Here is a 13,106-nt window from a genome sequence, read left to right as displayed (position 1 = left end):
GTACAACGAGGCAAACCAAATAATCTTTTAATAAAATTAGCCAGGACCGGATCCAACTCATCAGATTGATAACCCCAAACCTCGGCAGCATATAACAAAGATGATGTGACAATTGAGTTAAAAATCTTTAAACAATCTTTTAAATTACGTAGTTTAGCCGACCTACACATCTGAATAACTCTATCAGTTTTAATAAAAGCATTCCTTTTCACAATCTGAATATGGGATTTATAATTTCCGTTAAATTTAAATACAACACCCAAATATTTATATTGAGAAACTACCTGAATCACATCGTTTCTAAACCACCATTTGTCCGACTTAGCAAGTTTACCACCGTTACGAAAAACAACAACTTTAGATTTCATAAGATTCAAACTCATGTTATTTTCTAAAAGATATTTGTCCAAAATATTAATAAATCCTTGTAAACCTCTAACAGAGTCGGCTATCAAGACTATGTCATCTGCGTAAGCCAATATTTTGATACCAATGCCATTCACCTCTATACCTTCATAGTCAGAATTAGTTATTTGTTCAATTAAATCATTTAAATATATACTAAACAATACCGGACTTAAAACAGCCCTGTCTAACCCCAGTAGCAGTAAAAAAAGACCTAGAACAAAGACGACCCCATTTAATCTTTACATTAGACTCACTATATAATTCTGTAAGTAAAGAAACAAATTTAAAACTAATGCCATATTTCAAAAGTTTTTTCCACATTAAATTTCTATCCACCGTATCAAAAGCTGAGGACAAATCAACAAAGAATGCATATACTTTTCGCCTTTTCCTCATTAAAGTCTTAGAAATAAGGGTATGCAGAATAAATATATTATCTACCGTAGAATATTTTTCACGAAAACCGGCCTGATTCTCAAATAAAATATTGTTCAAATTTAACCAAGTAACCAACCTGTGATACAATATATTACAAAAAATCTTTGAAACACAGTTCAGCAGTGAAATTCCTCTATAATTACTAGGGATTACTTTAGAGCCATTTTTATATACCGGACATAAAATAGCACTGCCCCAGTCTTTTGGGACTGCCCCCGTTCTCAAGATTCTATCAAAACTTCTGAGCAGTATCGGAAAAACACAATCCATTCTCCAAAATTCAGAAGGTATACCATCAACCCCAGGCGCAGAACCAACCTTAACTTTACTTAAAACATAGCTCAATTCGGAATCCATAATGTCTACATCCAAAATTTCATCAGACCAACTTAAACACTCATTGAAAACAGACAAATCTACACTATACGGAAGTGCAGAACCATATAAGGAATAAAAATAAGTAAACCATTCCTCCAAAGAAATATTCACTTTACTATTATAATTTCTAATTTTACACAAATTCCAAAACCATTTATTATTTTTACGAAAGATATCCGAATTCTGAACCGTATACAAGAACTTTTTTTTCTTAGCTACACAAATCTTTTTAACCAAACTACGAAATAACACAAATAATTTACGATCCGATTCTAAACCACGTTTCTTAAACGCTCTCCAAGCTCTATTTCTGTTACGGATCATTAGGCGACAATCCAGATCAAACCAATTATTAATATTTAAATAGTCCTTAGGTTTAGAGTTCATATTATGCAAATTAGCTATTTCAACAATTACTTTACTAACACTTGATAGAGAAACCGAATCACAATCTAACAAATATTTCTCAAAGTCTCGCACAAATGTATTCATAGTCTCACAATTCCAAAAAATTCTTTCGTAAAAGCTGCCCTTATTAGTCACCTTAAGTTGAGCAGGATTGTCCAAACATAGTACTATAGGAAAATGATCCGATAAACAACAATCATCAACAAAAAAAGATTTAACACAACCCCATACACAGGAAGTTGTTAGACCAAAATCAATAACCGATGAACCCAAACTAGACACAAACGTATATTCACCGGCTTCATCACCCAACATTCTACCATTCAATATTATTAAATTTTTATCTATACAAAACTGAAGCATCTTTTGCCCTCTGCTGTTCACAATAGCATCCTTAGATATTCTGCTTCTTTTAACATAATCAATACCAAAAACATCACCAATGTAATCAGGAATAATATTTTCCGCACCCATCCGAGCATTAAGATCACCCAAAATAATTAGGTTAGAATCTTCATTAAAATGAAAATTAATTAAAATCTCAAAAATTTCCTGCCAATTATGCTCTTGCATATACACAAAACATAACAAAAATTCACCCGTAGGTACTATAATATTAATCAAAACCAAAAAATCATCTCTATAAATTACTTTATAACAAAAACACACTTTTATAAACAACAACCATCCAGCCTTGAATCTACCCCTACTACCATCACGAAAAGCATCACCAATGATACAATTATAATCCGATAAAACTTCAAAATTACTATTATTACCTTTAGCAGAATACCAAGTTTCAGATAAAAAGATTACATCAAATTGCGATATATATTTCCAAAATGAATTCGGCTTATTTTTGATACCGGCGCAATTCCACGCCACGATAGAGGTAGCCTGGATTACTGGTTGCTATGAGGAGACAACAATAATTTTTCCCAAATTCTCATCATATCCATATTTTACTCCATCAATAAATATTTTATCATAGGATAAACGAATACTATGAGCACCTTCTGATTTCTTCTGTCTTCCAAACACACGTAACTTATATCTAATGTCTCTTAGTCGTTGAGAAAAGTCATCGTTAACAAAAACATTTAAGTTACGCGACTCAATAACTGCTTTTTTATAAGATAATTTATCACTAAGAGAACTAAACTGACAAATTATTATTCTAGGCCTATCACCCAATTTTTTACCGACTCGCCTGGCATCAACATATCGCAACAGAGGCAAATTCAACTTATTCGCAGCAAAAGATTTAACAACCTCCAATGTTTCCATTGCAGATTCTCCAGCTCCCTCCTCCAAACCATGAATAACCAAGTTATTAATTCTCCGCTGATTGTCCATATAATCCATCTCTCGTTCCATTTTCGACACCTTCATACTAATATTATCAATAAGGGAGGAGCTCGTCATCTCCGACCCACCCGAACCAATCCTAGTCTCAATATTAACTAATCTAACCTCAAAGTCAACCAGAGCCTCATCCACATTCTTAAGCCATTCCGTAAGATGGTCGAGCCGCTTTATAAAATCCTCCACTTTACCATTGAGAACCGCATGCATACGCAGTAATAAACGAACACCTTCCGATACATCAAAATTCGAATTTTGTAGTAATTCAGAAACCTCCTCGTCCTGACCGGAACTACTCCTTCTAGGTCTACTTGGTGTTCTCTCCGGAACAGTTGGTGAGAAAGTCTTCCTCTTTACTCCTTGAGACATAATAAAACAAGAACTTACCTAAAATAGAAAAGCAAAAGAGTTAAGCAGTCACGTCTAACAGCGGATAGACTCCCCTTTAAACAATATTAGTTATGCATACATTAATTAAATGACTACAAATAATATTTTAAAAATCTGTGATGATAAAAAGGAGATTTCTGTTATTTATTGATTGTTGATAAAGTGTGAGGCAAAGTAATTTAAGAAAAACTAACAAAAAAAGTAAGAACAGGAGGTGGCACTTAAGTTAATCATTGAACAGACATTGGTAGCAGTCTGAAGCATTGAGGTTAAACATTGATTCTCCTGTAGGAGGCTGAAATATTTTATTTTTTTGAGGACATTTATTTGAAAGAGGACATTCGCTTTCAAATACACTGTTTCATTGTTGTGTAAAAAGGTTGCTTTACTCAAGCACTTTGTGTGAGTGAGTGAGCTAGTCAGTAAGACTAATGTAGCTTTTTAATACAGTAGTTTAATAACCAACTATGATAATGATAAAACGAAGAAGATACACAAATTGTTTTGAATTTATACAGAATCTTGATTTGTCAAAGACAATTTTAAATGTAATGAGTAAAAAAAAATTTGATTTGCCATTTCTTTTTACTGTAAATGATGATTTTGAATTTCAGTTTATGTATTAAGATATAAAATGCAAGAAGTTTATTGAATCAAAATCTATACTGAAATTAATATGAATGCTTTGAGAAAATGGTTATTATTTATAATTTGTTTCTTAACTGAAACAAATGAAATTCTAAATTTTAAAAATAATTTTGAAAATAAGAAAACTAAGGTATGAAAGTTTTTCTTTTTATTTTTGCAGGTTTTAACAATGGCACCTGGTCTAACCCAATTAGAAATAATTCCCTTCAGAGTTGCAGCTTATAATAAAAGCAAAAAACGAATGGAACTATTTGATGTTAATCGAAAAAATGAATTTGAATTTATTTCTGGTACATATATGAGGTCGCTAGCACGCAATGGACAGACACCACCAGATGGTTTTATGGCACCAAAGGCGTGGAACATTTTAGCTTCTTATTATAGATCACTTGTAACAAATGCTTAAACTGTGATTTGGAATTGAAGCATGCAGACAAACAATGCCAAAATTTAAAATAATAATAATAATAATAATAATAAAATAGATATTAAACATTCAGTTCTGGTTAGCTGCTGAATGCTTTGATTACTATCAAAATTTTAAATAAAGAAAATTGATTATATATATTAGAAAGTCTCTCGAATCTCTTAACCATATTTTTTACCTTTCAGATTTCACAAAACGCATAACACAGTGTTGCCTGTCTGCACACTTCATTTCAATGAAAACTAATTTTAAATAAGTCAAATACCACAATAAAAAAAATGCTGCTTTTTGACATCAAAATCGTGGACCAATAATTGTTTTATACTTGTTAAACATATAAATTAATTATAATTATTTCTACACATCTACAAATTTTATTAAAATTAAAAATTACACGAGCAATTTGTTATCTGCTCGCTATTTTGGGATATAATTCACTTGTATAAGCATTAAAGTTATATCCCCTTATCTATGTTTGATGTAATGAAGGAACATAGATTTTAAAATTAAACTGCTCAGATGCAGTTGTTATTTATTGTAAAAAAAGAAAAGAAAAAAATACCAATACAAAATGAATAAAGTTGAGTTTATTGATTCATTTTCATATACTTATTCAATTACTAAATCAAACTGGTCTAATCCATGAATTAAATATACAAAAATATCAAATATTTATTAATGTAATCTTTTGAATTTTTTTTACATAATTAATTTTTTTCAAAAGATTATTTTTTAAAAATTTATATTGTGTATTTTCTTGTATCAAAACTTATTGGAAAATTGTCATTGGTTAATACTTTCAGGTCAATTTTTGGAAATGTTTTTAAATACATAGTAGCTTTATTATATTAAACAGATTTTTAATAATAATATTATATGTAATATCGTTATATATCGTAAGTAAATAAACAAATAATCATGAATTGGACTGTTAGAGAAACTTTTGTTGTTACTCTCTTATTAAAAATTAAAATTATTGTTAAATATATAAATGGAAATTCAGTAAGGGAGGGAAAAACAAAACCTATACAAAAAATCAACTTCTCTGTTTTTATTACATGATTTCATAGTCATATCTATGAAGCAGTTTATCATCAGTGAAGTGGATGACCAGATGGTGAATGAAAGGTAACATTTAATCTGATTGCAAGTTAAATGAATGTTGTTCACATAGTGAATGGTGAGTTTTATTGAATTTCTTCTATTAATAATGTAATTTTCATTATACAAATTGTACAACTGAATTTATATATTGTATTTATCTAAATATGACTTCTTTTCCAAAATTTAGCAAACCTCTTTTATAAATATTGTACCTTATTTAGGTTTTTATTTTTTGTTCTTATAGATAATGAATGTCTTTAAGGCCTGAGTTAACCCCAAATTTAAATTAAATACGTTCATTAAAAGTTGTTAATTTCTAAACAATGTAATTAGATTCGAAAATAAGGTTGTTATTAAATTACAATATATATATTATTTGGTACAATCTATGAAAGTTAGAACAGTAAATATTTTGCTGTAGAACAAAAATATAATCAAAATCAAAAGTTGATTTTTAGGTTTCAATGCCAGATGTTTCTAGTAATGTTTGACAATATTTTAAGCTATAAATACCCTCTTAAATATTCCTGTATAATAAGATGTAATCAAAAACAGAATTGATTTTCCTAACTTAATGTACTTTTTTACAGATTGCATCTTACACACAACTTATATGATCATTTTTATTTTTATTACTTATATATATGTACAAAACTCTTATTTGTACAAAACCTTGTTATGAATGTTGTAAAACCTGTGAAGTTTAAGTTGTAAAGAATATTCTATATTTTTTTAAGTGAAACATCAAAAACAAATTAGATAATCAAAACTGATTTGTTTTTAATACCTTATTATAGTTCAGAATTATTGTTCTTGCTTGAATTATTAACTAAATCACTTGAAAATTCATGTCCCTTTATTTTACTATAATTCATCATTTGTACTTCCATCTAGTCATTTGAAATGCTTCACTTTTTGAATGTGTTTACAATGACTTCTGATATAATTTGCAACCAAGGTATTCTTATCCATTCATAAAGCAATGAACATTCAATTTCTTGATAGTTTTAGAGCAATTATCTTTCATAGTTCACTCACTCTATCTTTCAAGGTTTTGACGAACTTTTAGTTGGAAATCATCCTGTAGTTTTAATAACAACCAGTATTTAAACTCATTGACAAAAAAGTTATAACCAAGGAAGAGGCATTGGAATCAAATGAAACTTTATTAGTGCAAATGTAATGATGATGAAAGTAAGTGATTACAATATTAGAGCAAAGGGACAATTTCCTGTGGAACAATGGTGTAATTTAAAATCACCTTTAGTAATTTGTAGGACCACCTCTTTTCTTGATACATGCAACAATACAGTTGGGCATGGAGGTATCCAGGCATCAGTTGCTATCCTGTAACAGATTTGATCACAGATGTTCCAAATTTATTGTACTTGTAGATGGCTAAGCTGGCATTTCATCTGGTTCCACAAATGTTCAATAGATGACAAATTTGTAGACTGCAGGCTATGAAAGTGTGGCAACATTTCTGGGAAAGCCTAACTATGGCCAAGCATTATTTTGCTAGAAAATGATTGTTTGCAGCCCTGCCATGAAAGGAAACACATCAGGTTATGCCATCAAGGGCTCTACTGCTATTTGTGATGGTCGACTGTCATTCAAAATGGTTCCCAGACCATCATGCCAAAATTGGTGGCAGTCTGCCATTAAACAGCAAAGAAAAAATTGAAATGAAACTAAAAACCAAGGATCTTATACTTGGATAAATACAATATTCTAATATATACATATAAAATAATTTTATATATTTCTAATTTAAAATTTCAGGAAATAAAATTTATATCAGAAAGAAGAATGATCGTTTTACATGTCATTGCAAGTTTTGTGGTGATTATAGTATTTTTTGCTGGAATTTTTGGTAATTTAATGGTATGTGTGATATTCTTCAGAAGTCGCTTATTTTACACACACAAAAACTCTCTCCACATCAGTTTAGCAATTGCCGATTGTATATCATGCTGTTTTAATTCATCTCTATGTTTAGCTTCCATTGTAATAGGCCCTAAATCATCACTGAATTCCACCTTATGCCAGACCCAAGTTACAATTTATACCATAGTTTATACCATTAATTTAGTGACATTGGCAACCATCTGCATCTTACGAACTTTAATTTTACTGCATTCAAGAAAGAGAGTACCAAAAAAGCTGACTTATACATTTATTATTATTTCTTGGCTGATGGGTATTTTATTGAGTATTCTTAGTAATACACTATTTGAAGATGATTTCTATGAAATGTGTGCATCAGTGGATATAAAAACAGGAAAACTTAATTTTGGGAGACTGATAGGTGTTCCAATTGTCATCATCTGTTTTATAATTATTTTGAGCTGTTACTTCATTGTTTTAAGGAAGAGATTTAAAGAAAATGTTCTTAGGATTTATCCTGTACTGGGAGATGCAATCAAATACCAGGTAATTCTCTGTATATTTATTACTTAATTATTCATTTAGAATTCTTTCTTTACATTTATTTGTACTCTTCCAATTTCAGATAACATCTTCAGTTAAAGATCCGGTAGTTCTTCATTCAAATATGACAAGTATCCACACAACATTAATCTTGGGTTTGATACTATTTATATCTTATTTACCTCTAACTCTTCTGACGTTTATTCCACCAGAACGAATGGAAGACAGGCATTCTTGGTTTCTATTTGCTTTTTCTATTTCATTAGTAATGAGCATGTTAAATCCTTATGTTTATAGTTTAAGATGTGCTGCTTTTCAGAAAGAAGTTGCTAAATTAACAAAGTTTACATTCTGTTGTAAAAAATAGAATTAAATAATTACTTTTCAATAACATTTTAAGAAATATATGACATACCTTTATATTTTAAGTTGGGATTACAAAAAAGAGGGTTTTTTTCCTATTATTAATTTTTCTTTTGTAAATAGTTCTCCAAAAGTACCAGATTTCCTTATTTTTGTTAATTGATACTGATATTGTGAAATATACAATAACAATATGTGGAAACCATAAGCGTTTTTCCACATATTAATATAATAATTTGTAAAAGTATGGATGATTGCATCGAAATTGTTTTTATTTATCACTTAAACAAAAATAAGGAAATCTGGTACTTTCTTACTCAAGTATTGCATTTTGAAGCTAACTCAGAACTTTAAATAAGTTAAACAGATGGCAACTTGTGGCATTAGGTCGATAAAGCCACAAGAGATGCGAGTTTGAATATGATCTGGATCCTTGATTTTTCATGAATATTGTGAATTGGAATGTCTTTTTTTTTCATCCTCTGCCTACATGGTTCCCGTCACTGACTTTAATGCTGATCAGGTTCACTCAAAATGGACATAACTGAGTTTGGCCACACAGCCTACAGTCATCGATTCTTTGTATTAATAGATCATTTTAAACCATTGCATTTATTAATGTTTTTTAAGATATTGTGTAGAAAAGATACACGAATAGAAATAAATTGATTTAATTGTAATTTTAAAGTACAAAACACAGTTTCATCTGTTTAACTTATTTAAAATTCTGAGTTAGCTTCAAAATGCAATACCTGAGTAAGAAACACACATTTAATCCATTTATACATTTCAAATATTTGTTTATGAACTAATATAACATTATTTATATTAAGTCTAAGAATAGTATTAACCTAGTTTGATTGAAGCGTGAGGTTTTGTTACTTTTGTAACGTTTACGTAAGAAATATTTGGACGAATATTAAATTTAAAAAATCTTTTTCAATACAAATAACCAATTAGCTACTTAAATTGTTTTAACACAGAATAATACTTTACACAACAAAATTTACCCTCCATCCACAGAGCCAAATTATTTTGTTTAACAATATTGTACATTCATATAAATTGTACAGCCTGAAACTTAATGTATAAATCAACAATTACAAATGATACATCATTAGAATTTGAATACATTGCTAGTTAAAGTAATGCTAGAAGTAGTGTTGGATATTTAAACTATTTAGTTCAAATCTGATTGATAAATACATTACATCAATTACCATATTTGGTTGAAAATAGGTTAAAATTACTTTTTAAAAGTTACATATTTAATTATACACTCTTTTTGTGGAAATACTTGAGTAGATAAATGAATACCATATACTACCCTATGTAATATAGAAGGTCTGTATTATTATTATTGTAAGTATTAAGAAATTTCCGGGATATTTTGCAAGATGCTTTAAGTAGCCTTTACATTAATACTCTGTAATAATCTCTAGAAAACCCTAGAAATCTAGTACCTTTACTAAAATTTATGACATCAATTAAGTAGGTGGATAAGGTAATCTTAGTAACACTCAGATCTTATCATATTATCATTTCGCTTTCATTTGAAATTCTTATCTGGAATCAACCTGTTACATTTTATCGAAAGTATCGGGTCGATGCATTTCTGTTTAACACGAGAAACACTTAACGATGTTTTCGGTGTTAGAATTAATCTCGACATTTCTATTTATCTGCTAAAGTGAACGATGCCACGTTCTAGATTCACGCTAATTAGGCAATATATAAAATCAATTTGATTACATTTTAAAGTTTAAACGATTCTTTTGGATCCATAAACCCAATTTTAAACGATAGTTATAACAGCAAAGTCTGCTATAAAAACTAAGACCTACACTTTATACAGAGTTACCGAAATAGTATCGTTTTAATTTGAATATAATCCAATTCTCGTTTTATCGGACGAGTTCGAGAATAAAGTTGGAGCCACCCGTAGTCATTAAGCGTCATTTACTTTCTATAAAGTACAGATAAAGCGATAAAAATTGACGCAATTTCGCGTTTCTGTAGCGAATTACTAGAACACACCAGAAGGCATTGTGCTGTCAGATGAAATGCAGTTTGTACGAAGCATTTATTGAAGTGTCAATACTCGACGTTATCGCTTTCAGTGGAATAAAAAGTTCTAATCACAATGCGGATCACTAGCAAAATTGCGTCATTGATAACACTAATTTAGTTTTTTTTTTCTTTTTTTAAAGTCTGTCCTTTGGGCACTAAGAAGGCCTCTTACTAGCAAGGCCATTATGGATTCGGTTAGGCCCACATGGGGACGGATAATGGTAACAGTTTAACCTATATACTGTAGTACATACAAATAAAATGCCATTGAAAGATATATACCAGTATATAACATATCTTTAGTCAGACTTCTTTTGTAGTGAATCTGAACTTTTTGTATTGGTCTATTTTTAAAATTTGCTTCGCCTTGAATAAATTAACGTACAGTAGATCCGTTTCACAGAATTGGTTGACTTTAATATCAGGGCGGCAGACAGTTGAGTGTGACGTCAGCATGAGAGTGTCTAAAAATTAGGGCCCCGATTAACGAAATTCTCCTTAATTACAACGTCGTATTCTCGCGACGTGGTTAATTACGACATATCGTTTCTGTAATTCACGAAGCTTATGGTAACCCGATTTATTATTTACGACAAAATACTGGTGATTGGAGAAGCTCTGGGGGACCCGGGATCGAATCTCTACGGGTCGAAAAATCCCCAGGAATTTTTCGGATATATCGGGCCCCATCCCTCACCACCCAGTCGCCACATTGTAGGCCTGGCCGAACCCATAATGGGCTTGCAAAAAGAGACTCTCTTAGTGCCCACAGGACGGAAAAAGTTTTTAAAAAATAAAGGTGATTGCTTTCGAGAGTATACTGTTTCGTCCAACAGGAATGTAGTGTGGTTCGGAAACTTTTAAATGGCGTAAGTTGTCTCCGACGCGAGTTTCGATGATAAACTGGAAGAGAGAAAAAGAAGGCGTCATTTTACTTCCGAAATCGAACACAGGAATCGAAAAAATAATAATAATAGAAGGAAAGATAGCTCCAGCTGTTACTTCTCGCGGAAAAAGTAATTATTGGAGATTAAGCCAAATTTACAAAAAAGAATAATGTTAGTAATGTACAGGTACTGTACGTACAGTACATAGAAGCATAGATGAAATTCGACGTAAATGGAGAGAGATTACAAAAGCGTTTCAAAAAGAAAAGGTTGGTAAAATATCTATAATTTATTTTAACAATTCTGTTTATAATTTTAACGTGATTACGAGACTAGTATGCTATACATGTACTGTACAGTACGCCTTTCCAAACGAGATTTCAGTTCCTGAAATTAAAAATCGTTTCCCTCGACATTCGATAGTATCAGATTAATTCCCTTAACAAAATGTCTTCGATCGACAGACGAAATAAACAATAAAATTTCGATGAACTGTTTAATTCATCGATAGACAAAGCTAAATAATAATCGGCCAGCTTGAATTGTCTTGACTGGCGTTTACCCATCCTGTCGTATGTAACGACGCCTATTTACGACAAGTTTTGTGAATACCAAATTTCGTCGAACGTTCGTCGTAAGTTACGATACGTCGCTTTCGTGAATGCGGCCTGGTAACATATTTGATTGACCTCAGAGTTGTAAGATTTCAAGATGGCTGCCGTGTCGGTGACATGGCCTAACACGTTACCTTTCGTGTCGGAACATTAGATCACTGTTTCGTTCACCCATTTTTGTTTTATATGGGTGTTTCCACACTTGGACCATATTGTAGAAGAAAAAACACGAATTTTAGAGTCTATAATTCGTTCTCTCCATACGAAAACACGAGATAAGACAGTAGAGTCGATTTTTTTTTTTCGATTTAACCATGTCAAATTAACTCTCCAACTTTTTCCATTAATTGTTGATTTGATCCAAATATTTTTAATTTTAAGCTAGTCCCTTTTCCAGTTTATTATTAATTGCGCATTATTATACTGCGATAGTCACAAATACAGTAATACCGAACAACAACACAAATAAGTTTTATTTAGCGGCCGGATGGCCGAGCGGTCAAGGTTAGCAGCCTGCCGCCCTGGGGGACCCGGGATCGAATCCGGTCGGGTCGAGAAATACCCAGGAATTTTTCGGGGGGTGGTCCGTCTGGATATGTCGGGCCCCGTCCCTCACCACCCGGCCGCCTCATTGTGGGCCTGGCCGAACCCATAATGGGCTTGCTATAAGAGGCCCTCTTAGTGCCCACTGGGCGGAAAGAGTTACAAAAAAAAAAAAGAATAAGTTTTATTTTCACAAATTTATATTTTGAATAAATAATGACAATAATTAACATTAAATCGGGCTCCAAAACTGTTTAGTACGGCTCATGAATGAACGTCTAGCAACGTTGTTATATCAGTTACTAGATAACACGGTTGGGGAGCGAAACGAAACTTCCTGTCTAGAGACACTTGCTTTCTAGGAACACTACTGCTGGCATACAGATTGCCAATCTTTTTTCGTGAAAACTCCCTAAACACCCGAAATTCCCTTTAAAACTAACAGAGTTTCCCTAAAAAATATCATAAATAACTCAAGACTTTCTTTCTAAATCTCAAAACAATAAACTTTATTATAACAAAGATACGTGAACTCTACAAATTATGCTTTAACGACTTTACAAATTTATATTTAGTATAATGCCTTTTTATTATAATTATTTAATATTTTAACTAAAGTTCAAAAACTTTCTC

The 13,106-nt window shown here is 31.3% G+C and overlaps 1 protein-coding gene across 1 annotated transcript in view; it reads left to right on the top strand.

Moving 5' to 3' along the window:
* The window catches only part of Papss (PAPS synthetase), a 78,228-nt gene extending 69,839 nt beyond the window's left edge, over positions 1-8,389 (top strand). Inside the window, exons 12-13 of the mRNA XM_067285648.1 lie at positions 4,196-5,642; positions 7,349-8,389. Coding sequence (XP_067141749.1) covers positions 4,196-4,441 — 246 coding nt within the window. The 3' untranslated portion in view covers positions 4,442-5,642; positions 7,349-8,389. The remainder of the gene's footprint in view (positions 1-4,195; positions 5,643-7,348) is intronic.
* Positions 8,390-13,106: the final 4,717 nt, after the last annotated feature.

The sequence above is a fragment of the Centruroides vittatus genome, unplaced genomic scaffold (genome assembly GCF_030686945.1).
Source record: "Centruroides vittatus isolate TY-2023 unplaced genomic scaffold, ASM3068694v2 scaffold_2802, whole genome shotgun sequence".
NCBI lineage: Eukaryota > Metazoa > Arthropoda > Arachnida > Scorpiones > Buthidae > Centruroides > Centruroides vittatus.
Note: the sequence above shows the minus strand (reverse complement) of the source record. Positions and strands in the feature narration are given on the sequence as shown.